Source organism: Caenorhabditis remanei, chromosome V (genome assembly GCF_010183535.1).
Source record: "Caenorhabditis remanei strain PX506 chromosome V, whole genome shotgun sequence".
Taxonomy (NCBI): Eukaryota; Metazoa; Nematoda; class Chromadorea; order Rhabditida; family Rhabditidae; genus Caenorhabditis; species Caenorhabditis remanei.
This window is the reverse complement of record NC_071332.1, coordinates 20,758,480-20,782,733: the sequence shown is the minus strand read 5'-3', so window position 1 is coordinate 20,782,733 and position 24,254 is coordinate 20,758,480. Positions and strand designations below refer to the sequence as shown.

General features: G+C 36.4%; 4 protein-coding genes and 1 pseudogene across 5 annotated transcripts; all 5 read right to left on the bottom strand.

Moving 5' to 3' along the window:
• Positions 1-2,047: 2,047 nt before the first annotated feature.
• On the bottom strand, positions 2,048-3,205 carry GCK72_021671 (uncharacterized protein; the record flags this gene model as incomplete). Its single annotated transcript, XM_003092409.2, has 8 exons — positions 2,048-2,164; positions 2,212-2,299; positions 2,353-2,422; positions 2,468-2,514; positions 2,560-2,666; positions 2,718-2,805; positions 2,859-2,925; positions 2,974-3,205. The coding sequence occupies 8 exons, from the start codon at positions 3,203-3,205 to the stop codon at positions 2,048-2,050; spliced, it is 816 nt and encodes a 271-aa protein (XP_003092457.2).
• A 1,120-nt stretch (positions 3,206-4,325) lies between these two features.
• GCK72_021670 (uncharacterized protein) lies at positions 4,326-5,499 on the bottom strand (the record flags this gene model as incomplete). Its single annotated transcript, XM_003092407.2, has 8 exons — positions 4,326-4,439; positions 4,487-4,574; positions 4,629-4,698; positions 4,743-4,789; positions 4,835-4,941; positions 4,992-5,079; positions 5,132-5,198; positions 5,247-5,499. The coding sequence occupies 8 exons, from the start codon at positions 5,497-5,499 to the stop codon at positions 4,326-4,328; spliced, it is 834 nt and encodes a 277-aa protein (XP_003092455.2).
• A 1,293-nt stretch (positions 5,500-6,792) lies between these two features.
• Positions 6,793-8,021, bottom strand: GCK72_021669 (uncharacterized protein; the record flags this gene model as incomplete). Its single annotated transcript, XM_053734419.1, has 8 exons — positions 6,793-6,945; positions 6,993-7,080; positions 7,134-7,203; positions 7,249-7,295; positions 7,341-7,447; positions 7,497-7,581; positions 7,648-7,714; positions 7,763-8,021. 8 exons carry the CDS (start codon positions 8,019-8,021, stop codon positions 6,793-6,795), a joined length of 876 nt encoding a protein of 291 aa, XP_053583332.1.
• A 1,175-nt stretch (positions 8,022-9,196) lies between these two features.
• GCK72_021668 lies at positions 9,197-14,330 on the bottom strand (annotated as a pseudogene). The gene is made up of 12 exons: positions 14,003-14,330; positions 13,884-13,950; positions 13,744-13,831; positions 13,561-13,667; positions 13,469-13,515; positions 13,355-13,424; positions 13,214-13,301; positions 13,057-13,166; positions 10,683-10,781; positions 10,129-10,240; positions 9,506-10,086; positions 9,197-9,236 (listed from the first exon to the last, which is right to left on the bottom strand). Coding segments are annotated over exons 1-12 (1,737 nt in total).
• Positions 14,331-15,489: 1,159 nt separating this feature from the next.
• On the bottom strand, positions 15,490-19,257 carry GCK72_021667 (uncharacterized protein; the record flags this gene model as incomplete). Its single annotated transcript, XM_053734418.1, has 16 exons — positions 15,490-15,612; positions 15,660-15,747; positions 15,801-15,870; positions 15,916-15,962; positions 16,011-16,117; positions 16,168-16,255; positions 16,311-16,377; positions 16,966-17,051; positions 18,101-18,213; positions 18,261-18,345; positions 18,399-18,468; positions 18,514-18,560; positions 18,606-18,712; positions 18,763-18,850; positions 18,905-18,971; positions 19,020-19,257. The coding sequence occupies 16 exons, from the start codon at positions 19,255-19,257 to the stop codon at positions 15,490-15,492; spliced, it is 1,491 nt and encodes a 496-aa protein (XP_053583331.1).
• Between the last annotated feature and the right edge of the window lie 4,997 nt (positions 19,258-24,254).

Sequence of the window (24,254 nt, the reverse complement as noted above, 5' to 3'; positions counted from 1 at the left end):
ATTTTTGTAGTTGACAGTTTTTTTGTACGGACACTCTCTAGCAAGTTACATATCGACAAAGAAATTTCTCCCTCAAATCAACCAATTTCAGTGCAAAATAGTGAGATTTTTGAGCTGTCGTCTTAAAATGACCATAACTCTCTAGGGAGTGTTCGTACAAAAAAGTTGTCAACTACAAAAATGGAGCTCTATTTTCAATCTGTATGATCCATTAAAAGGTTTCTTGGTGTGACAATCAGAATTACTATGGCACACTCTCAAAGTTGGTAATTTTCCACTGAAAACAGCCAAAGTTCATACCTTTTTGTCCGGTACTGTAAGTGGTGACTGGAATTCAGTTGATTGTGCGAGTGCTGCATGGCCTGTATGTAAGAGAAAAACTGGGGCAAAATGTTAAATAGGTTCATTTTATAATTATAATAATATTCTCCGTTTACAAATAAATCTTGACAACCTAGAACATACATCTACATACCAAAAGCCATCAGTATCATTATCTGTATAAACATTCATGAATAAACAGTTGCCAGTGTTAAAACTTTGAATATTATTATAACCAGAAGACAATGAAAAGTCTGTCCAAATAATAGTATCCCTTGATAGAGAAACTCCACGATTAAAATATCTCCAGGGGTCTTGAAGATATTTGAGACAAATACATTTTCAAACTAGGAATGGATTGATATCAGATATTTTGAGTGCAAACTTTTTGAGCGTCCCCAAAAATGTTGTCAAAACAACAATGAAGCTCTACTTGTGATATGTATAGTTCGCTAACCTTCAATATTGTGAGACTATCAGGAAGGCCGTGTCACAGTCACAAAGTTGACCGTTTCCAACTAAAAACTTCAAGTGTCGTTGGAAGCATGAAAGATAGGATGATTGAAGTTATTCAGAACAATGGAGGAGAGACCAGTTAATTGTGCATTGTTTTTTTGTGTTTTTGAATAATTAATAATGTTTTGGAGCTCTTTCATACTAGTCATATGCGTGAAAAATCGAGAAAATCGAGAGTATCTTATCTTTATAAAAAGTGTTTTTTTGAGTTTACGTGCTCAGAAATAGGTTTTTTGTCTAGAAAATTGTTTATAGGGTTTTTCAAAGATTCTGAATCGAACTGCGTTCACAGTTTTTTTCAGATCACATCCCATTTTCTCGGAACCTTCATTTTAAGGGGGTGTTTTAACATTATTGGACGCACTGTAGATGTAATAACTATTCAGTAAATCATAGAAATGGAGGTCACATTAAAAAGTGAGGCATACAGAAACGGAAAAGTGAAGCCACGAAAGATATTTGTTTATCAGTATGTTTCTAACTGTGATTATGATAACACATAGAAGGATGTTTAGATATCAACGTATTGTTTTAAACCAAAAAAACCAAAATTTCAAAGGACTTTTTAAGATTTATAAGCTTCAACACCGATATTTGCTTTTAAAATTGTGAAATGAGGCACAATTGTTATTTCACTAACATACTGCTGACGGGTAGTGTGAGGAGAGTGGACAGAATTAGTAGGAATGCCATTATAATAGAAGAATATGAGAAAACAAATAAAAAGTGGTAAGGATAGATAGTGAAGTAGGTCATGTTAACAAGTAGGGCGGACAGCGACGAAATAATTGAACTATGTATGAGCGATACTTGTTTATCACTATGCTATTAACTTTATGTGATAATGTGCGCTGAGAAAACTTTTTGTGTTTTTCAAAATTGATTTATTAACTTTATGTGATAATTGGGTTCAGACAACAGTTTGAGTTAAAAAAGCGTTTGAAAAAAAACGACTTTCAAAACTTGAAAAAACGGAAAATAATGATGAAAGTTTAAGAACATATTGAATAAAAGGGTGATAAACGCTCTGATGTTACTAGTTATGTAGGGAAAACCCTTGGGGGCCATCGGATTGCCTTTATTAGCCAAACAAGAGTGTATCCAATAGAAAAACGTTGGCTACGAGCAACTGCTGTATTCACAACGAAATCTAACAATTGATGTACTGAAAATATCAAATCGAGTTGTTATCTCCCACCGCCCAAAAAACCTACACTGTTCCCATGAAATTTAATGTTCCATCAGTTCCGCAGGCAATATTCGCAGCCAACATTTCCACGTCATTAACTTCCACAAGCATGTCATCACTTCCTGTTGTGGTCATAGCCTGGAGATTTAGAACTTGTTTCCTTACAGTTTCAGTCTTCAACTTACGTAAAGAGTAATTGAAACGCAAGATACACCATTGAACTGACAAACAACTTGGTATGTTTTGCATGTCTGCCCAGCGGGGGTTCTATCCCTGCAAAACATTGATGTATAGGGCAAAATGACATTAAAACAATTAAAAATTACATTATTTGAAAGGCTGTACCGGGTGGGTCCATCAATGGTCTAGTAGCTTCTATGTCACATGATGCGCAAGCTGAAACACAAGTAAAATGCTAGAAAAAATTAAAACTGTTCTTACGAGGTACACATGTATCAAAAGTGCATACGAGTTTGGTGATTCCTGTGCTGAAAACTACATCTGCTATTAAATTGACACTGAATTTTACTTACACTGAGCCACTGGAGTAGGTACCATCAGCCTGACAAGTGAGCAATCCGCTGACTTGATTCGCATTCATGGCACTGGAAATAGTAGAAGTCCCAGCAGCATTTGTTGCCTGGAAGTGTTTCCCGAGTCAAAAAAATCTTGGAAGTTTCTTGTGACATACAGATAAAGTTACTCCTGTACACACTTGATCATCGGTTCTTCTGCATATCGCATTGGTTTGTGTGCACCCATCGGCTCCTACTGTATTTCTGAAACCGTTTCAATATTTTTATTTTTTGTTTTTTGCAGTTGAAAATCCCACGTATTCTCAAAAACCGTGTTGGCTTCCATAACTGGTGCGATCGCAGCTATATCACATTTTGTGCACACTGAAATTAAGTCCCAATATTCAATAGAATTTGGTGGATTCTACTTACACGTGGGAGCCATCGAGAGAGGTGCTGTTGTTACAGGTGCAACAGTTACAGTTGCAGGGGTAGTCATCACAGAAGAAACCATTACAGGAGTCACTCTTACCGCTGTAGTCGTTGATGGGCACGATGACGCAGTACATTGTGTAGTAGTTATCGGAGAAGCTTGAGTAGTAGATAGAGTAGCAGATATTGTACCAACAGATACGTCTTCTGGAGGTATCATTCGAATACACATTTGAACAAAAGGTATTGTTAGGAGAAAAGGGAAAACTAGTGGGAATAACATGATAATAGAAGAAAATGAGGACACAAATAAAAAGTGGTAAGGATAGATAGTAAAGGAGGTCATGTTAAAAAGTAGGACAGACCGAAAGTAAAAGCATGAGATACTTGTTTATCTCAATGCTATTTACTTTATGTGATATTGTGTGAGTAAACTTTTTGGGTTTTTCAAAATTGTTTTGTAAAATTATTCCTATGAGGAGATAATAATCAGGCTTGCAAAATTCCGGCCCGGGTTTGAATTTTTGAACTTTTTTCACTACAATTTTTTTCCAAAGAATTATTTTCTGAAAAGTTGTCATATTTTTCCTAAAGATTATTTCTCAAAAACCTTCAAAACCTACAAAAAATCGTTCTTAAGAAATTTTTTCGAAAAAAAAATTGAAATTTTTTCAGTACTGAACTTCCGGCCCGTCGCTAGTCTAATATTAATGTGGGGTAGAGCAACCAGCTGAATTCGGTGACCTGGACAGAGACAGACTTTTCATCTCTTGAGGCGAAAATTAAGTTCCGAGCTATCTGGACAAGCAAAAGTTGTGCAGACTGAATTAAGCTAAATGAAATTATTTTCGGACTCATAGAACTTACAATTAGGCAAAAGGGATATGGTTATAAAAGCACAAGAGTGTTTAGTATTAGTTTAAATTTAAAAACCATTGAATTGTTGTCGTTTAAAGTATCCAACTTAATTATTCGCGGAAAACGATGTGTAGTTTTTTAATGTTAAGGAGAATAATTTTTTAAGCTTTGTAAGACTACGTTTCAGAAAAATTTAGCTTCGGCGTCAGCAAAATTTTATTGGGAGTTTGAATTGGAATAATTTAATATATGCCAGATACAACATAAAATAATGATAAAAAGTTTAGGAATATATTTAACAAGAGATAACCAAAGGCACAGATGGTTCTAGTTTTGTGTGGAAAACCAATCATCGGATTGCCTTTGGTGGCCAAACAAGAGGGTATCCAATAGGAAAACGTTGGCTACGTGCAGCCGATGTATTCACAACGAAATCTAACAATTGGACCCCTGAAAATTTCAGATCAACTTTTCATATCTTCACACCCAAAAACCTACATTCCCATGAATGTTAATTTTGCATCATTTCCGCAGTCAACTTCCGCTTTTGCGCCATTTGAATTGGTCATTGTATCGATAACCTGTTCTCCTCCTGTCCCAATTTCAGCCTGGAGATTTAATACTTGTTTCATAACAGTTTCAATTTTCAACTTACATAAAAATTTATTGTAGCACACAAGTTACCGAAGTAAAAACAAGCAACAACGTATGACTTGCATGTTTGGCCATCAGGGGTGCTATCACTGCAAAATATTGATGAATAGGGAAAACTAAAACTAAAAGCATTAAAAAGTTACCTATAACCGAAAACTGTACCGGGTGGGTCCATCAATGGTTTAGTAGCTTCTATGTCACATGATGCGCAAGCTGAAACACAAGTAAAATGTTACAAAAAATAAAACCGCTCTTACCAGGTACACATGTATCAAAAGTGCATACGAGTTTGGTGATTCCTGTGCTAAAAACTATATCTGCTATTAAATTGACACTGAATATCGCCTACACTGAGCCACTGGAGTAGGTACCATCAGCCTGACAAGTGAGCAATCCGCTGACTTGATTCGCATTCATGGCACTGGAAATAGTAGAAGTCCCAGCAGCATTTGTTGCCTGGAAGTGTTTCCCGAGTCAAAAAATCTCGGAAATTTCTAGTGACATACAGATAAAGTGACTCCTGTACACACTTGATCGTCGGTTCTTCTGCATATTGCATTGGTTTGTGTACACCCATCGGCTCCTACTGTATTTCTGAAACCGTATTAATTTTTATTGTTTCGTTGTTTACATTTGCAGAGCCCACGTATTCTCAAAAACCGTGTTGGCTTCCATAACTGGTGCGATCGCAGCTATATCACATGTTGTGCACACTGAAATTAAGTCCCAATATTCAATAGAATTTGGTGGATTCTACTTACACGCGGGAGCCATTGTGACAGTTGCTGTGGTTACAGTTACAGGAGAAACCATTACAGGAGTCACTCTTACCGCTGTAGTCGTTGATGGGCACGATGACGCAGTACATTGTGTAGTAGTTATCGGAGAAGCTTGAGTAGTAGATAGAGTAGCAGATGTTGTACCAACCGATACGTCTTCTGGAGGAATCATGCCAATACACATTTGAACCATAGGTAGTGTGATGAGAGTGGACAGAATTATTCGAAATATCATGATGATTGAAAACACAGCTTGAAAACACAGCAAAACATGGAAAGGAAAGAAAGTGATTGAGGTCTTGTTAAAAAGTAGGACAGACCGAGACGGGAAAGTGAAAGCATGAGATACTTGTTTATCACTATGCTATAAACTTTATGTGAGAAGAGGGTTGAGAAAACGTTTTGGGTTTTAAAAACGACTTCCAAAACCAACGAAAACAACGACTTTAGGGTGAGAGCTTTTATTCTCTGTAAGACTCGAGTAGGGGGCGTAATCCTGTCCTAGGGCGTGTAAATTAGCTACAAACTTTCAAACTTTCAAAAAACGCTTATGAGGACATGTGCAACACGTATGCACAATATTGGGTCGCAACTCCTGGTTACTATAGTACGGTAGGTGCTCATAGGTCGAAAAATGAACTTTTTAAAAATTGATCGGGGAAAGCTGGAATTTTTTAGCATATATTGAATAGAAATAAAGTAAATATTTCAAAAAGTTTGAAAATTTTCGAAACTTTTTAAACCGAGTTATGATCAAAAAACACACTTTTTTGACTGAGTTTTCGAGAAAATCCAAAATTAGGATTCTTAATCGGAATTTTCCCATTCCAAAACTATTATTTTCACAGTTGCTATTATTTTCCCTATTCATAAAAAATTAATTTAAAAAACCTCGACCAAAGGGTTGAAATTAAATATGGAAATAACGAATAAAATTGTTTTTTTTTAAAGATTTTTGAATTTTTGTTTTAGAAATGCACACTCCGTGTTATTTCTAACATTTTTTGTATTAACACTTGATACTCAACTCTTCACCATCACATATAAATCTTGAATATATTTTAACACTTTGATCCCGCGATTTGTGATTTCCAGGTGTCGCGTAGGTGCGGCCAATGAAAATTTTACAATCTATTCAAATTTTCGATGATTAATTGCGTCTACTGCTCGATAAAGATATGTTTCAAGGAATTTATTGTGGACTGTCATCGCTGTGTTCTGTATTAATAAATGTCCTCCAAATTATTCTATTTTAAAATTTTTTTAAAAATTTTCGAAAAATTTTCCATAAAAAGTTGTTGTTTTCATTCGCAAAACCACTTCATTTTGATAATATCTTTGCTATTAACTATAAATGTTTAGGACAACACAAGAGTGTTTAGTATTATTTTGAATTCAAAAGCCTTTGAATTGTTGTCTTATAAAGTATCCAACTTAATTTATTTGCGGAAAACAACACTGTTAATGTTAAGGTCAATAATGTTTTACACTTTGTATGACACAGTCTCAGAAAAAGAGAGTTCAGGTGTCAACAACCGTTGAATTCACAACGAAATCTAACAATAGGTCCTGTCATTCCGAATGTTACTTTTCCATCAGTTCCGCAGTCAACATTTCCAGACACACTATCCGAACCGGTAGCTGAATTGATAGTCACTTCTCCTCCTGTACCAATCTCAGCCTGTAGGTTTAATGCTTGTTTCCTTACAGTTTCAGTCTTCAACTCACGTAAAGAACTACTGAAGAACAAGTCATAACAGTGGTACGACAACCAACAACGATTCTCTTGCATGTTTGCCCAGCAGGGGTAATATCGCTGCAAAGTATTGATGAATAAGGCAAAATAAGCCTAAAAATGTTGAAAATCACAATAAATCAAAGTCTGAATTGGGTGGATTCATCAATGGTTTGACAGCTTCTGTGTCACATGTAGCGCAAGCTGAAACACAATTAAAATGCTACAAAAAATAAAATCCGCTCTTACCAGGTACGCATGTATCAAAAGTGCACAAAAGTTTGGTGATTCCTGTGCTAAAAACTATATCTGCTATTAAATGGACACTGAATTTCACTTACACTGAGCCACTGGAGTAGGTACCATCAGCCTGACAAGTGAGCAATCCACTGACTTGTTTCACATTCATAGCACTGGAAATAGTAGAAGTCCCAGCAGCATTTGTTGCCTGGAAGGGTTTCCGAGACAAAAATTCTGGGTAATTTCTCTTCACTTACAGATAAAGTGACTGTACAGACTTGATCATCGGTTCTTCTGCATATCGCATTGGTTTGTGTGCACCCATCGACTCCTACTGTATTTCTGAAACCGTTTCAATATTTTTATTTTTGTTATTTACGAGCTCACGTATTCTCAAAAAGAGCTCACGTATTCTCAAAAACTGTGTTGGCTTCCATCACTGGTGCGATCGCAGCTATATCACATTTTGTGCACACTGAAATAAAGTCCAAATATTCAATAGAAATTGGTGGATTCTACTTACACGTGGGAGCCATCGTCACAGTTGCTGTGGTTACAGGTGCAACAGTTACAGGTGCTGTGGTTACAGGTGCAACAGTTTCAGTAACTGTGGCTACAGGAGAAACCATTACAGGGGTCACTCTTACCGGTGTAGTCGTTGATGTTTGGCATGATGACGCAGTACATTGTACAGTTGTTATTGGAGAAGCTTGAGTAATAGATTGAGTAGCAGATATTGAACCAACCGATACGTCTTCTGGAGGTATCATTCGAATACACATTTGAACAAAAGGTATTGTTAGGAGAAAGGGGAAATTAGTGGGAATAACATGATAATAGAAGAAAATGAGAACACAAATAAAAAGTGGTTAGGATAAATAGTAAAGGAGGTCATGTTAACAAGTAGGGCGGACCGAGACGAAATAGTGAAACTAAGAGCGATACTTGTTTATCACTATGTTATTAACTTTTTGTGATAATGGGGTTGAGAAAACGTTTTGGGTTTTTAAAAACTACTTTGTAAAATTAATCCTATCAACTATTTGCACAAGGATTTTCCCCGTGTGGTCATTATTTGATTCTAACTATACTTGCAAATTTACGGCCCGGCCCGGCAAGGCCCGAAGGCCCGGGCCGGTGAGCTATTAATGTCTATTTTTTATTTAGATTTCTGCAGATTCCCAATTTAACATTTCTCAAAAGGAAAAGGGTTTGAATGACTTGGAAGAAAATGAATTGAAGAAAGAGGTTTATCAGAATGTAGGGTTTCAGGGTGAATTTTTATTGGATTACTGTGGAGATCAAAACGGAAATTTGTTGTTTATTCAGTCGAGACCTGAGAATATTTATGTGCAAACCATCAAAGAAATCAATAGCGATTATATCTGGCTAGGAGGGTTCGCTGCCTCAAGAAGTATTGTGTCATGGATGGATGGGACACCGATGAATTATAATGGTTTGTCTGCAACACAAAACTATATATTGATAAAAATCGGTGAGAACTGGGCAACTACAGAGTGTTTCAAAACGTTCCCTTGTATTTGTAAAGTTCCTATCCCTTTGCGTTAATGCTCTTAGGTGCAGATCAATCTGAAATGATTGCAGGATCTCCAAATGTTGGATGTTTGTTCTACAATGTGTCGGATACATTAGGTACGCCATGGGTTGGAGAGGACTGTGACCAAAAGTTGGATCCGGTCTGTAAAACTAGCTCAACAACGGCAAGTATGAATTTTTTGTCGGAATAATTAAAAATAAGTATTGTTATTCAAGCCAAATGAGAAATAACTTTGGAAGCTATTGTTACTACTATTAAAGTCAGGAAGCAAGTTTTTCGAAAGCCCTGGATGTTTGTAAACTTTACTGTTTGAATATGGTAACCGTCCTTTCCAAAGTTGAAAATAAATTCCTCCTCTCGATGGATGAAATCAAAAGTGACTCAATTTATCTTGGAGGATTAGTAGTTACGAAGGACAAAATATCGTGGGTAGATGGGTCTACAATGTCATCTTGTTATGTGGATAGACAGCACTCCAAGAGAGTACAATAACTGGAAATTGTTCATAACGGACCACAATTGTATGTATATGAAGTATATAAGTGGTGAATGGAATTCAGTCGATTGTGCGAGTACTGCATGGCCTGTATGTAAAAGAAAAGCTGGGGCGAGCTGTTGAATATATACATTAATTTATAAAAATAAAAAAATTATAATATTCTCCGCTTACAAATGAATCTAGACAACCTAGAACATACATCGACATACCAAAAGCCATCAGTATCCTTATCTGTATAAACATTCATGAATAAACAGTTTCCAGTGTTAAAATTTTGAATATTATCATAACCAGAGCTTGAAAAATCCGTCCAAATAATAATATCTTTTGACAGAGCAACTCCACCAATCATAACAACTCCAGGGGTCTTGAAGATGTTTAAGACAAATACATTTTCAAATTCGGAATGAATCGATATCAGGTCCGCGTTATTTTGAGTGCAAACTTTTTGAGCGTCCCCATAAGCCAGAGGAGTGGAATGAGGGAAGTAGCAATAGCCGTAGTAGTTGTGATCGCAGGAAGGGTCCTCCAAAGTCTGTGGTAATTCACACATGTACTGCATCGTCTCTTGACAATCAACACTACTCCAGTTTCCAGTTTTCGCATCCATATATACACAATGCCCTTTGCTGATATCTGGAGAATCTGATAAAAATCGATTTGTCAGCAATGCATTCCCTTGTCCATAATCCCAGAGGCATGATTCTGGAGTGGAGTGATCGCAATACAAGCCTAACCATAATCGAGTCACACCGATACCTTGCATGTATTTTGAGATAAAATCGTCCGCCTGAAATTTCAGGATTTGACAAAATCAGGGAGAGGGGCTTACAGCATTATGAATAGTTAGAATCGCAGCACCATAATCCATCTCACATCTTGTTTTTGCATCTGCTTTTGTCAAGGATTCCGGCAATATTTTATAACAATTGTTGTAAATTTCGCTGAATCCGTTTGTGCAAATTGAGGAATTAACATTAGAAAAGAGGGAAATCAGAAGAAAAAAACAGAAAAGTTCAGTATTTAGTTTCATGCGGAGAGGAAAGGTTTATAATCTCAAACATTAATTTTCTTATCTGTTTTGCCAAACTAAGCTTATTAAATATCGTTTTTGTTAATGGAATAAATTTTTAGTCATTTTCGAGAGAGGTCAAAATGTCATGTTTATAATACAGAAAGATCACAAAACACATTCACAAAATGATTCAAATATAGAGTAGATTGCAAAATTTGCTTTTTTAATCGCAATGCGCCAGTGAAGCTTAAAATCAAGTTTTTCATTGAGAATGAATCCGAGATCTCTGACTGTTAATTCGCGTTTTATTGGCTTGTTTTGGAGCCGATATGCTACTTTAGAAGGATTTTTTTCCAATGCTCAACACATACGTTTTAGTTTTATTTAATTCCAACTTGGCATTATCAGACCATTCGGTGATGGAGTCGATCGCTTTTTGGAGATCTTGGGTTTTATCGGTTTGGGATTTACTGAATGAAGTGAAAATTTTTAAGTCATCGGCAAACTGCATTGCCCTTACTGTTTTGGGGAGGGTGGTGGCAATTTCGTTTACAAAAATACAGAAAATATATAGAAAAATCATCAGTACTAAATCACAAATTTCAAAATATGAATGGCTGAATCTGTTTGTTTTCCAGTTTTGACTTATTTTCAGAAATGACATTGAAGTTATAGCAAAAGGTGTGCAGACTGAATGAAGCTACCACCGTAAAATTTGTTTCAAACTCATGAACTGACATTAAGGGAAAACGGAATTGTGAGAAGGATGGCGAGATTTAGTGGGGGAATCATGATGGACGGAAAAATGAGAACACAAAAAAATTGGTAGGGATAGATAGTAATGAAGGTCATGTTGAAAAGTAGGGTTGGCCGAGACGGAAAATTGCAATAATGTTAACTATATGTGGTTCTGACTACTTAGGACTGTTTAGTATTATCATAAATTTAAAAATATTTGAATAGTTAACTTATAAAGTATTCAATTAAATTTATTTGCAAAAAATAACGCTATTAATGTTAAGGACAATAATCATACTTGTCAACGGGCCGAAACGGGCCGGCTCGTAACTCGCGTCAAAATGAATATTATGAGCTGAAAAATATACCAAAATGTAGATCTCGACAATTTCCAGATGGCTATTCGTTAATGTGCCGCGGACCGGGCTAGAATGGCTTTCTTGGCCATTTTCGCGTTCTTTGGCACTTTTTCCCGGCCCGCGGCACATTAACGAATAGCCATCCGGCCCGTAGTAGGCCACGGAGATAGAACTCGCTGAGATCTTCATTTTGGTATATTTTTCAGCTCATGATATTCATTTTGACGCGAGTTACGAGCCGGCCCGTGTCGGCCCGTTTCGGCCCGTTGACAAGTATGACAATAATGTTTCAAACTTTTTAAGGCAACGTTTCAGAAAAAAGGTCCGGACGTCAGCAACCGTTGAATTCACAACAAAGTCTAACAATTGGTCCCTTGAAAGTTTCAGATCAAATTTTCATATCTTCACACTCTAAAACCTTGTTTTAAGGTTTTGCTAGAAATTATCAATCGAATATCAAATAAAATCAGACAGTACAGACCAATGGAAGTTTGGTTACACGGGAAGACAAGAAGATAAAAAATATGAGAATCCAATAACAAAAACTGCCTCAAGTCTGAAAATGATCCAAAGAATGATCTCAACATATAACTTTATGCTCTCTATAGAACTTACTATTGATTACCCAATTTTGGAACTAATGATCATGGAAAGTTACGTAGATATAGATACTGTCTTAAATCGCTAACATTGAATTCGACAAAATTATCTTCCCAAACACTCAGTATCAGAATGCAAGTATGATAATTTTCTTCTATTAAATCCAACAAATTACTAACTTTCCTGTTCCCCATATTAGTGCTTCTTTAGTGCAATAATATATTTTCGTTCACTTAAGACTACAAAACTGTGTTTTGTGATTTTTCTGTTGCTTGTATCCTGAACATACCATTTTGAACCCTCTCTTTATCTTTCCTTATCATATCTCTAACCGGTCGATCTCTGCGTGTTCTCCCATCATTTATTTATGTTCAGCTAATTTAATATAGAAAAATCATCAGTACTATACCACAAGTTTTAATTATGAGTGACTTAAAGTGTATTCCAGTATTAACTATATGGTGGTGACAACACGGAAGTGTTTAATATTGTTTTTAAATCAAAAAGCTTTGAATTGGTGTTTTATAAATTATTTTATTCAATAGTTGCCCGCGTACGAATACGGGGTGATAGGTTCCGGATAAAAATAAGACGACAAATACACAGTTTCTTACTAAATAAGGTTTATTGCAAGAAATTAGAATAAGAGAGCGTAAAACTTACAAAACAATAGTCAACAGCACAAACGCTAAAATCAGAACTCCCCCTGAAAGCCAGCCGACTTCAGAAACTACTTGTTGCCACGTGAACTGACGCGCTGAGGTTACGGTAGGCGCGTGAGGCTTTGGCGGAGTGTCGTTGCGTATTTATTGTGAGGACTCGGAGAACTACAGGGTTATGAGGGTACCTTGCCACCGGCAACTCAATTTATTTGTGGAAAACAACTTAGCATTTTTTGAAGGAAAATAATGTTTTAAACTTTAAAAGACAACGTTTCAGAAAAAAAGAGTGCAGGCGCTAACAACCGGTGAACTCACAACGAAATCTAACAATTGGTCCTCTGAAAATTTCAGATCAACTTTTCATATCTTCCCTCCCAATAACCTACAATCCCATGTATCTTAATGTTCCATCAGTTGCGCAGTCAATTTCCGCACTCACACTATCCGAAATGGTCGCAGAAAATACAAACTCTTCTCTTCCTGTATCGAGCTCAGCCTGGAGATTTAATACTTATTTCATTAAAGTTTCAGTTTTCAACTTACAAAAAGAGTAATTGAAGGACACAATTCAGTATCGTGAAAACAACCAACAGCGAATAACTTACATCTTTGCCCATTAGGGGTTATATCACTGCAAAGTATTGATGAATAGGGCAAAATCAGTTCAAAAATATTATAAATTACATTGTCATGAAAGATGTACCGGGTGGGTTCATCAATGGTCTAGCAGCGTCTATGTCACATGTAGCGCAAGCTGAAACACAAGTGAAATGATACAAAAATTGAAGCCGTCCTTACCAGGTGCACATCTATCGAAAGAGCATAAGAGTTTGGTGATTCCTGTGCTGAAAACTATATCTGCTATTAAATTGAGTCTGAATTTCAGTTACACTGAGCCACTGGAGTAGGTACTATCAGCCTGACAAGTGAGCGATCCGCTGACTTGAATCGCATTCATGGCACTGGAAATAGTAGAAGCCCCAGCAGCACTTGTTGCCTGGAAATGTTTCCCGAGTCAAAAATTCTGGGTAATTTCATGTCACTTATACCTCGGAAATTTTCTAGTAACTTACTTCTAAAGTGGCTTCTGTACATATTTGATCATCGGTTCTTCTGCATATCACATTGGTTTGTGTACACCCATCGGGATCAACTGTATTTCTGGAACCTTATCAACTATGATTATTTTGTTGTTTACTTTTGAGGAACCTACGTGCTCTCAAAAACTCTACTATCTTGTACAGATGGTGCGATCGCAGCTATATCACACTTTGTGCATACTGAAAGAAAATTTATATATTCTCTAGAAATCTAAATCTCGATTTGACTTACAAGGTGCTTCTGTTGCAGGGGATGTGGTTACAGGTGTTGTTGCAACAATAGCTGTGGTTACCGGTGCAATAGTTACAGTAGCTGTCGTTACAGGGGAAACAATTACTGGAGTCACTCTTACCGCAGGGGAAACAATTACAGGATTCACTCTTACCGCTGTAGTCGTTGATGGGCATGATGACGCAGTACATTGTGTAGTTGTTATCGGAGAAGCTTGAGTAGCAGATATTGTACCAACCGATACGTCTTCTGGAGGTATCATACGAATACACATTTGTACAATAGGTATTGTGAGGAGGGTAGACAGAATTAGTGGGAATAACATCATAATAGAAGAATATGAAAGAACAAATAATAAGTGGTAAGGATAGATAGTAAAGAAAGCCATGTTAAAAAGTAGGGCGAACCGAGACGGGAAAGGGAAAACATGAAATGCTTTTTTATCACTATGCTATCAACTTTTGGTGATAATGGGGTTGAGTAGGGCAGACAATAACGCAAAATTGAAACCAGGAAAGATATCTGTGTGTTAACTGTTATGATAACACATATCATCATAGTTGCCAAGGCCCGGCCCGGGCCGGGTCGGTCTTGTCAGCAAAATCAGGGCCGGCTTTAAGGCCCGGGCAAATTGGCGCAAAAGTCAAATTTTCAAACGTTTTGAATTTTTTTGAATTTTTTCGCGAAAAAGTAAAATTTCCGACTATCAGTCCGAATTAGAAGAAATTCTGAATAATAGTCGAAAATGCTCACATTTTCGATGAAAAATTGAAAAAAAATTGAAAAAAGATCATTTTTTTGTAGCCGGGCCTTGACAACAATGCATATCAGGATGTTTAGGTATCAACGTATTGTTTTTAATCCAAATTTGCAGGTTTCCAGTTTCTCACTCCTCAAGAGGAAAGAGTTTGAATGCCTTGAAATTGGAGGAGGGGATTTATCAAAATTTAGGTTTTCAAGGTGAGTTTCATTTTTATTGTTTTATGTACATCAGAACATACGAGTAGGCAAACAAACTTTTCATGCTAATTTCCTAGCGAGAAGCAGAAAAAATTCACTGTAACACCTAGAAAGTTGATGTTGGGAAGGACCTGAATTGACTGGTTTAATTTATTTACGAAAAACAACACAGAGTTTTCAATGTTAAGATCAATAATGTTTTAACTTTGTAAGAGAACGTTTCAGAAAAATTTTATCGGGAGTTTGAATCGGACTTATTTTATATACGCCAGATAACTGAAAACAACAGAAACTAATGATAAAAGGTTAATGAAGAGATTTAATAAAAAACTTTAAAAAGACTCTGATGTTCCTAGTTAAGTGGGAAATTCCTTGGGGGCCATCGGATTGACTTTAGTATCCAAACAAGAGGGTATCCTATAGGAAAAAGTTGGCTACATCATGCAATTGGTGTATTCACAACGTAATCCAACAATTGGTCTGCTGAAAATATCGAATCAAGTTGTTATCTCTTCCCGCCCAAAAACCTACAATCCTATGAAGGTTAATGTTCCATCATTTCCGCAAGCAAGTTCCGTAGCCATCATTTCCACGTCATTACCTAAGGCAATCGGGTCTTCAATATCATTACCTAATTGTCTGATTGTGGCCTGGAGATTCAATCCTTGTTTCCTTACAGTTTCAGTTTTCAACTTACGTAAAGAAGAACTGCAGCGCAAGATACACCATTGTAATTACATTGAACTTGGTATACTTTGCATGTCTGCCCAGTGGGAGTTCTATCGCTGCAAAATATTGATGAATAGTGAAAAATGACATTAAGACAATTAAAAATTACATTATATCAAAGTAAGAATTAGGTTGGTCCATCAATGGTCTAACGGCTTCTATGTCACATGATGCGCAAGCTGAAACACAGTTAATATGATATAAATAATTAAAACCGTTCTTACGAGGTACACTTGTAACAAAAGTGCAGACGAGTTTGGTGATTCCTGTGCTGAAAACTACATCTGTTATTCTGAATATGACACTGAATATCACTTACACTGAGCCACTGGAGTAGGTACCATCAGCCTGGAAAGTGAGCAATCCGCTGACTTGATTCGCATTCATGGCACTGGAAATAGTAGAAGTCCCAGCCGCATTTGTTGCCTGGAAATGTTTCTCGAGTCAGAAAATTTCGAAAATTTCTTGTGACATACAGATAAAGTGACTTCTGTAGAAACTTGAGCATCGGTTCTTCTGCATATCGCATTGGTTTGTGTACACCCATCGGCTCCTACTGTATTTCTGAAATCGTTTCAATATTTTTATTTTTTTTGTTATTTGCAGTTGAGAATCCCACGTATTCTCAAAAACTGTGTTTGCTTCCATCACTGGTGCGATCGCAGCTATATCACATGTTGTGCACACTAAAATAAAGTCCCAATATTTAATAGAATCTGGTGGGTTCTAGAACATTAACCTTCATAGGATTGTAGGTTTTTGGGCGGGAAGAGATAACAACTTGATTCGATATTTTCAGCGGACCAATTGTTTACGTTGTGGTACAACGGCTGCACGTAGCCAACGTTTTCCTATAGGATACCCTCTTGTTTGGATACTAAAGTCAATCCGATGGCCCCCAAGGAATTTCCCACTTAACTAGGAACATCAGAGTCTTTTTAAAGTTTTTTATTAAATCTCTTCATTAACCTTTTATCATTAGTTTCTGTTGTTTTCAGTTATCTGGCGTATATAAAATAAGTCCGATTCAAACTCCCGATAAAATTTTTCTGAAACGTTCTCTTACAAAGTTAAAACATTATTGATCTTAACATTGAAAACTCTGTGTTGTTTTTCGTAAATAAATTAAACCAGTCAATTCAGGTCCTTCCCAACATCAACTTTCTAGGTGTTACAGTGAATTTTTTCTGCTTCTCGCTAGGAAATTAGCATGAAAAGTTTGTTTGCCTACTCGTATGTTCTGATGTACATAAAACAATAAAAATGAAACTCACCTTGAAAACCTAAATTTTGATAAATCCCCTCCTCCAATTTCAAGGCATTCAAACTCTTTCCTCTTGAGGAGTGAGAAACTGGAAACCTGCAAATTTGGATTAAAAACAATACGTTGATACCTAAACATCCTGATATGCATTGTTGTCAAGGCCCGGCTACAAAAAAATGATCTTTTTTCAATTTTTTTTCAATTTTTCATCGAAAATGTGAGCATTTTCGACTATTATTCAGAATTTCTTCTAATTCGGACTGATAGTCGGAAATTTTACTTTTTCGCGAAAAAATTCAAAAAAATTCAAAACGTTTGAAAATTTGACTTTTGCGCCAATTTGCCCGGGCCTTAAAGCCGGCCCTGATTTTGCTGACAAGACCGACCCGGCCCGGGCCGGGCCTTGGCAACTATGATGATATGTGTTATCATAACAGTTAACACACAGATATCTTTCCTGGTTTCAATTTTGCGTTATTGTCTGCCCTACTCAACCCCATTATCACCAAAAGTTGATAGCATAGTGATAAAAAAGCATTTCATGTTTTCCCTTTCCCGTCTCGGTTCGCCCTACTTTTTAACATGGCTTTCTTTACTATCTATCCTTACCACTTATTATTTGTTCTTTCATATTCTTCTATTATGATGTTATTCCCACTAATTCTGTCTACCCTCCTCACAATACCTATCGTTCAAATGTGTAAACAATACCTATTGAACAAAAATGTAAGACGTATCGGTTGGTACAATATCTGCTACTCAAGCTTCTCCGATAACTACTACACAATGTACTGCGTCATCGTGCCCATCAACGACTACAGCGGTAAGAGTGAATCCTGTAATTGTTTCCCCTGCGGTAAGAGTGACTCCAGTAATTGTTTCCCCTGTAACGACAGCTACTGTAACTATTGCACCGGTAACCACAGCTATTGTTGCAACAACACCTGTAACCACATCCCCTGCAACAGAAGCACCTTGTAAGTCAAATCGAGATTTAGGTTAATAATGTTTTAAACTTTTTAAGACACAGTCTCAGAAAAAAAGAGTTCAGGCGTCAGCATTCGTCGAATTCACAACGAAATCTAACAATTGGGCCCCTGAAAATTTCAGATCAACTTTTCATATCTTCACACTCAAAAACCTACATTCCCATGAATGTTAATTTTGCATCATTTCCGCAGTCAACTTCCGCTGATGCACTAGTTGCACCATTTTCCTCTGTTTTGATAAGCTGTTCTCCTCCTGTCCCAATCTCAGCCTGGAGATTTAATATTTATTTCATTACGGTTTCAGTCTTCAACTCACGTAAAGATTTATTGCAGGACAAGGAATCATGTTACGACAAGTAACAACGTATCTCTTGCATGCTTGGCCATCAGGGGTACTACCACTGCAAAGTATTGATGAATAAGGCAAAATAAGCCTAAAAATGTTGAAAATTACGTTATATCAAAGGAAGAATCGGGCGGATTCATTAATGGTTTAACAGCTTCTATGTCACATGTTGCGCAGGCTGAAACACAAGTGAAATGCTACAAAAAATAAAAACCGCTCTTACGAGGTACACATGTATCAAAAGTGCACATAAGTTTGGTGATTCCTGTGCTGAAAACTATATCTGCTATTAAATGGACTATGAATTTCACTTACACTGAGCCACTGGAGTAGGTACCATCAGCCTGACAAGTGAGCAATCCGCTGACTTGATTCGCATTCATGGCACTGAAAATAGTAGAAGTCCCAGCAGCATTTGTTGCCTGGAAGTGTTTCTCGAGTCAAAAAATCTCGGAAATTTCTAGTGACTTACAGATAATATGACTCCTGTACAAACTTGATCATCGGTTCTTCTGCATATCGCATTGGTTTGTGTACACCCATTGGCTCCTACTGTATTTCTGAAATCGTTTCAATATTTTTATTTTTTTGTTATTTGCAGTTGAAAATCCCACGTATTCTCAAAAACTGTGTTTGCTTCCATCACTGGTGCGATCGCAGCTATATCACAGTTTGTGCACACTAAAATAAAGTCCCAGTATTCAATATAATCTGGTGGGTTCTACTTACACATGGGAGTCATCGTGACAGGTGTTGTTGTTACAGTTCCAGTAGCTGTCGTTACAGGGGAAACAATTACTGGAGTCACTCTTACCGCAGGGGAAACAATTACAGGATTCACTCTTACCGCTGTAGTCGTTGATGGGCATGATGACGCAGTACATTGTGTAGTTGTTATCGGAGAAGCTTGAGTAGCAGATATTGTACCAACCGATACGTCTTCTGGAGGTATCATACGAATACACATTTGTACAATAGGTATTGTGAGGAGGGTAGACAGAATTAGTGGGAATAACATCATAATAGAAGAATATGAAAGAACAAATAATAAGTGGTAAGGATAGATAGTAAAGAAAGCCATGTTAAAAAGTAGGGCGAACCGAGACGGGAAAGGGAAAACGCAGATATTGTACCAACCGATACGTCTTCTGGAGGTATCATACGAATACACATTTCAACAATAGGTATTGTGAGAAGGGTGGACAGAGATAGTGACAGTATCATGATATTAAAATAATATGAGAACACAAATAAAATGTGGTAAGGATAGATAATAAAGGAGGTCATATTAAGAAGTAGGACGGGCTGCGACGAAATAGTGAAACTAAGAGCGATCACAGGTGAGTCGCGAACGACCCGTTACGGATGCACCGCAAGTCGCGCGCGGTCCGCATAGGAATCATATGTGGGTCCGTATGCGATCAGTAACGGATCGGTTCGCGAACGGATTGAATGTGACGGCGAGCGCTTCCTTCCTTCTATTTTTGTTCTCATTTACTACAAAACCCCGATTTTTCCAGTCAAACCATTTAAAATGGATATTTTATTTTGTTTATTCTGAAAAAGATAACATTTAATACATAAATACATAATACATAAATAAATACATAAAAATCACATAAAATTGGGATAATTAGGTTCACAAAAATAGGTTCGAATCTGGGACGGAGACGGCGGATGACTTCTGATTTGACCGTTCTTGTAACCCTGAAATCGGAATATTGAGAGTACGGTACAAGCTCCTATTACCGCATTGTTCCATTCGAACTCTGCACCATTTCCCTTGTTAACTGGCGAATTTCTGAAAAAAATTTATTAAAATATTATTTTGTATTGGCGATACTTACTTCCATTGTTAGTCGTTTATCCATTTTATGCAGCTGGCGGAGGCCCGAACGTCCATCTTTTCCTTCTGTCGCCGTTAATCATTTTCTGAAAAGTAATAAATTTAGGATAATTCCATGGAAAGTCAAATGTATCGAAGGCTTCCGATGCTCATGCGAGTAAAATTTTTAAAAGCAATATTTTGAACGATCGCGAATGAAAAAATCACAAAATTAGAAAACAAACAAGAAAAATAAATAATTCAGCAAGAAAAAATTAGATGGACGAGGGTGCAGTCTTTAGTCCCTCAGACCTCAGCCATCGGTAACGGATCCGTACGCGAATCCGTATACCATCCGCGCGCGAGTCAATTGCTTTTCCACGCTAAAGTGCAGAGCCGTATTCTATCCGTTCGCGATTTTTGGAAACGGACCGTACGCGACTGGCCAGTCGTGAAAATAGCCATAACGGATCAGTTACGGACCAGAAACCTGGTCCATCCGCATACGGTTGAAGCGCACTTTACCTGTGATACTTGTTTATCTCTATGCTAATAACTTTATGCGAAAATTGGGTTGAGACAACTTTTTGGGTTTTTTAAACTACTTTGTTAAATTCATCCTTTAACTATTTGCTCAAGGTTTTTCCTCTCGCGGTCATTATTTGATTCTAACCAAATTCATGACTCAAAAAGGGGTTGTAAGTTGCGTTAATAAATGTAACTTGAAAGAATAAAAAATGTATGTAAGAGAAAAGCGGGGGCAAGATGTTAAATAGGTTCATTTTGTAACAATCAAAATATTCTCAGTTTACAAATAAATCTTGACAACTTAGAACATACATCTACATACGTTTATTTTTCGAATGAAAAACTATTTTAAAAAACCAATTTTTCATCATGAAAATTGTATTTTTGGACATTTTTGTAGTTTTAAATTTTATTAAATTCGTCTGAATTATGCTGAAAGTTTTGAATTTTGGTAATAATTGGTGTTTTTTCGAGGTTTTTTTGCTTCCTGAAAAATTTCACATTGAGCTCTTTTCTAATTATTGCAGAATTGCTAATCTCACAGTTTTTACATTTGGTGTACAAAAATTGAAATGAATTTTGAGGTGTTTTTTGCATGTTCTTAAAATTTTGATCTAGAGACAACTCAGAATTCAAGAGAAATGAAAAAATGTATTCACTGTTGTATTCACAACAAAATCTAACAATTGGTTCCCTGAAAACTTCAGATTAAATTTTTATGTTTTCAAACCTAAAAGCCTACATTCTTAGGTATATTAATGTTTCATCATTTCCGCTGTCAATTTCTGAACTCACACTATTTGTATTGGTAGCTGAATTGATATTCTGTTCTCCTCCTGTACCCATCTCAGCCTGGAAATTTCATACAGGTTTTTTACAGTTTTAGTCTTTAACTTACGTAAAGATTAATTGCAGGACAAGTTTTAGTCTGGTGAATACAATGAAGAACTTGCATGGTTGCCTTTCAGGGGATATATCGGTAGAAAGTATTATTAAGTATTATGTGATTCCTGTGCTGAAAACTACAATAGGTGCAGCAGTAACAGTAGGTGTGGTTACAGGGGCAACAGTGCGCCTATTACTGAGCACGTGACCTCAAAAAAACACTTTTTTGGCCGTCCAAAAAAGATTAGGGATCCGCGATTTTTTCGATTTTTCACACATTTGACTAGTATGAAAGAGCTCTAAAACATATTTATTATTCAAAAACACAAAAAAAAACAATGCACAATTCAATAACTGGTCTCTCCTTCATGCTTCCAACGGCATTTACAGTTTTTAGTTGAAAACGGTCAACTTTGTGACTGTGACACGGCCTTCCTGATAGTCTCACAATATTGATTATTAGTGAGGACAGATCACAAGTTGAGCTTCATTTTTGAAGTTGACAAGTTTTTTGTACGGGCACATCCTAAGAAGATATCAATTGTCACAGTAATTGCTTGCAATTGTTGCCGCTTTTCAGTGCTAAAAGGAGAACTTTTTGAGCTGTTTACATAGACTGCCTATAACTTCTTAAGATGTGCCCGTACAAAAAAAACTGTCAACTACAAAAATGAAGCTCTACTTGTGATCTGTATAGTTCACTAACAATCAATATTGTGAGACTATCAGGAAGGCCGTGTCACAGTCACAAAGTTGACCGTTTTCATACTAGTCATATGTGTGAAAAATCAAGAAAATCGAGGGTTTCTTATCTTTTTTGTACGGCTAAAAAGTGGTTTTTTGAGGTAACGTGTTCAGAAATAGGTTTATTTTGTCTAGAAATTTGTTTGTAGGGGTTTGCATTCACAGTTTTTTTCAGATCACATCCCATTTTCTCGGAACCTTTATTTTAAGGAAGTTTCTTAACATTATTGGACGCACTGTAGATGTAATAACTATTTTGTAAATCATAGAAATGGAGGTCACATTAAGAGACACTCAAGCCACCAGGCCATGTTACACATGCACCAAGTAGATCCGTTCCGGCTGATTTTTCAATATGTTAGTACCCTGGGAATTCTAAGAATTTTATATCGTACCCCATTAGGCAACTTCAACTTGGTGCATGTGTGACATGGCCTGTAGGTCTATTCTCGAGGCAGTCAGAGATTGTCTCTTAAAGAGTAAGACATACAGAAACGGAAAAGTGAAACCACAAAAGATATTTGTTTATCACAATGCTTTTAACTGTGATCATGATAACACAAACAGTGCCAGCCATAATCTTATTCCGATTTGGTTTTTCGGCCATAACTTTTTTCAAATTGGTCTGATTGACTTGAAACTTTGGGAAAACTTTTATTGTAGAGTATTCGTTTTATTTAATCAACATTTTGGGTGAAAAATCATATTTCACAAGTTTTTTGTGAAATTTTCGAAAATCACAAAAATTCGAAAAATCGCATTTTTTACTTTCCATGACCGGCGTATTAAAAATAGAGTGTATAATTAGTGTTTCTAATAATTTTCTAATGAAAACAACCTTAGAAACACTAATCATACACTCTATTTTTAATACGCCGGTCATGGAAAGTAAAAAATGCGATTTTTCGAATTTTTGTGATTTTCGAAAATTTCACAAAAAACTTGTGAAATATGATTTTTCACAAAAAATGTTGATTAAATAAAACAAATACTCTACAATAAAAGTTTTCCCAAAGTTTCAGGTCAATCCGACCAATTTGAAAAAAGTTATGGCCGAAAAACCAAATCGGAATAAGATTATGGCTGGCACTGTAGAAGGATGTTTAGGTATCAACGTATTGTTTTAAACCGAAAAAACCAAAATTTCAAAAAACTTTTAAGGTTTATGAGCAACAAAATCGATCTTTGCTATTAAAATTATGAAATGAGGCACAATAGTTATTTCACTAACATACTGCTGACGGGTATTGTGAGGATGATAGGGAGAATAATTGGGAATAACATGATAAGGCTCTATTCCAGTTTAGATGCCCTTTAAAAACTTGAACGTCCCATAAAACACTTAAACGTCCCTTAAAACACTTAGGCGTCCCTTGAAACACTTAAACGTCCTTTCAAACTCTAATTTTTTAAAAACGTCCTTTCAAAAGTTTAGACGTCCCAAAAAACGTTTAAACGTCCCATAAAATGTTTAGACGTCCCTTGAAATACCAAAACAAAGTTCTGAAGATTTAGACGTGCCAAAAAACATTTAGACGTCCCAAAAAACGTTTAGACGTCCCAATAAACATTTAAACGTCCCAAAAAATATTTAGACGTCCCTTGAACACTTTCAGTGGCTTTTAGTGTTGAAAGGACGTTTGAACATTTTTTGGGACGTTTAAATGTTTATTGGGACGTCTAAATTTTTTTTGGACGTCTAAGTATTTAAAACCAAATTTTCGGACTTCAAGTGACGTCTCAATATTTAATGGGACGTCTAAACGTTTTTTGGGACGTCTAAATGTTTTTTGGGACGTTTAAACATTTTTGAACATATTTTGGATCCGAAAGGACGTTTAAATCTTTCAAAGGACGTCTAACTATTTTAAGGGACGTCTAAGTGTTTTGTGGGACGTCTAAGTGTTTTTTGGGACGTTCAAGTTTTCAAAGGACATCTAAACTGGAATAGAGCCCATGATAATAAATATAGTTAAACTATG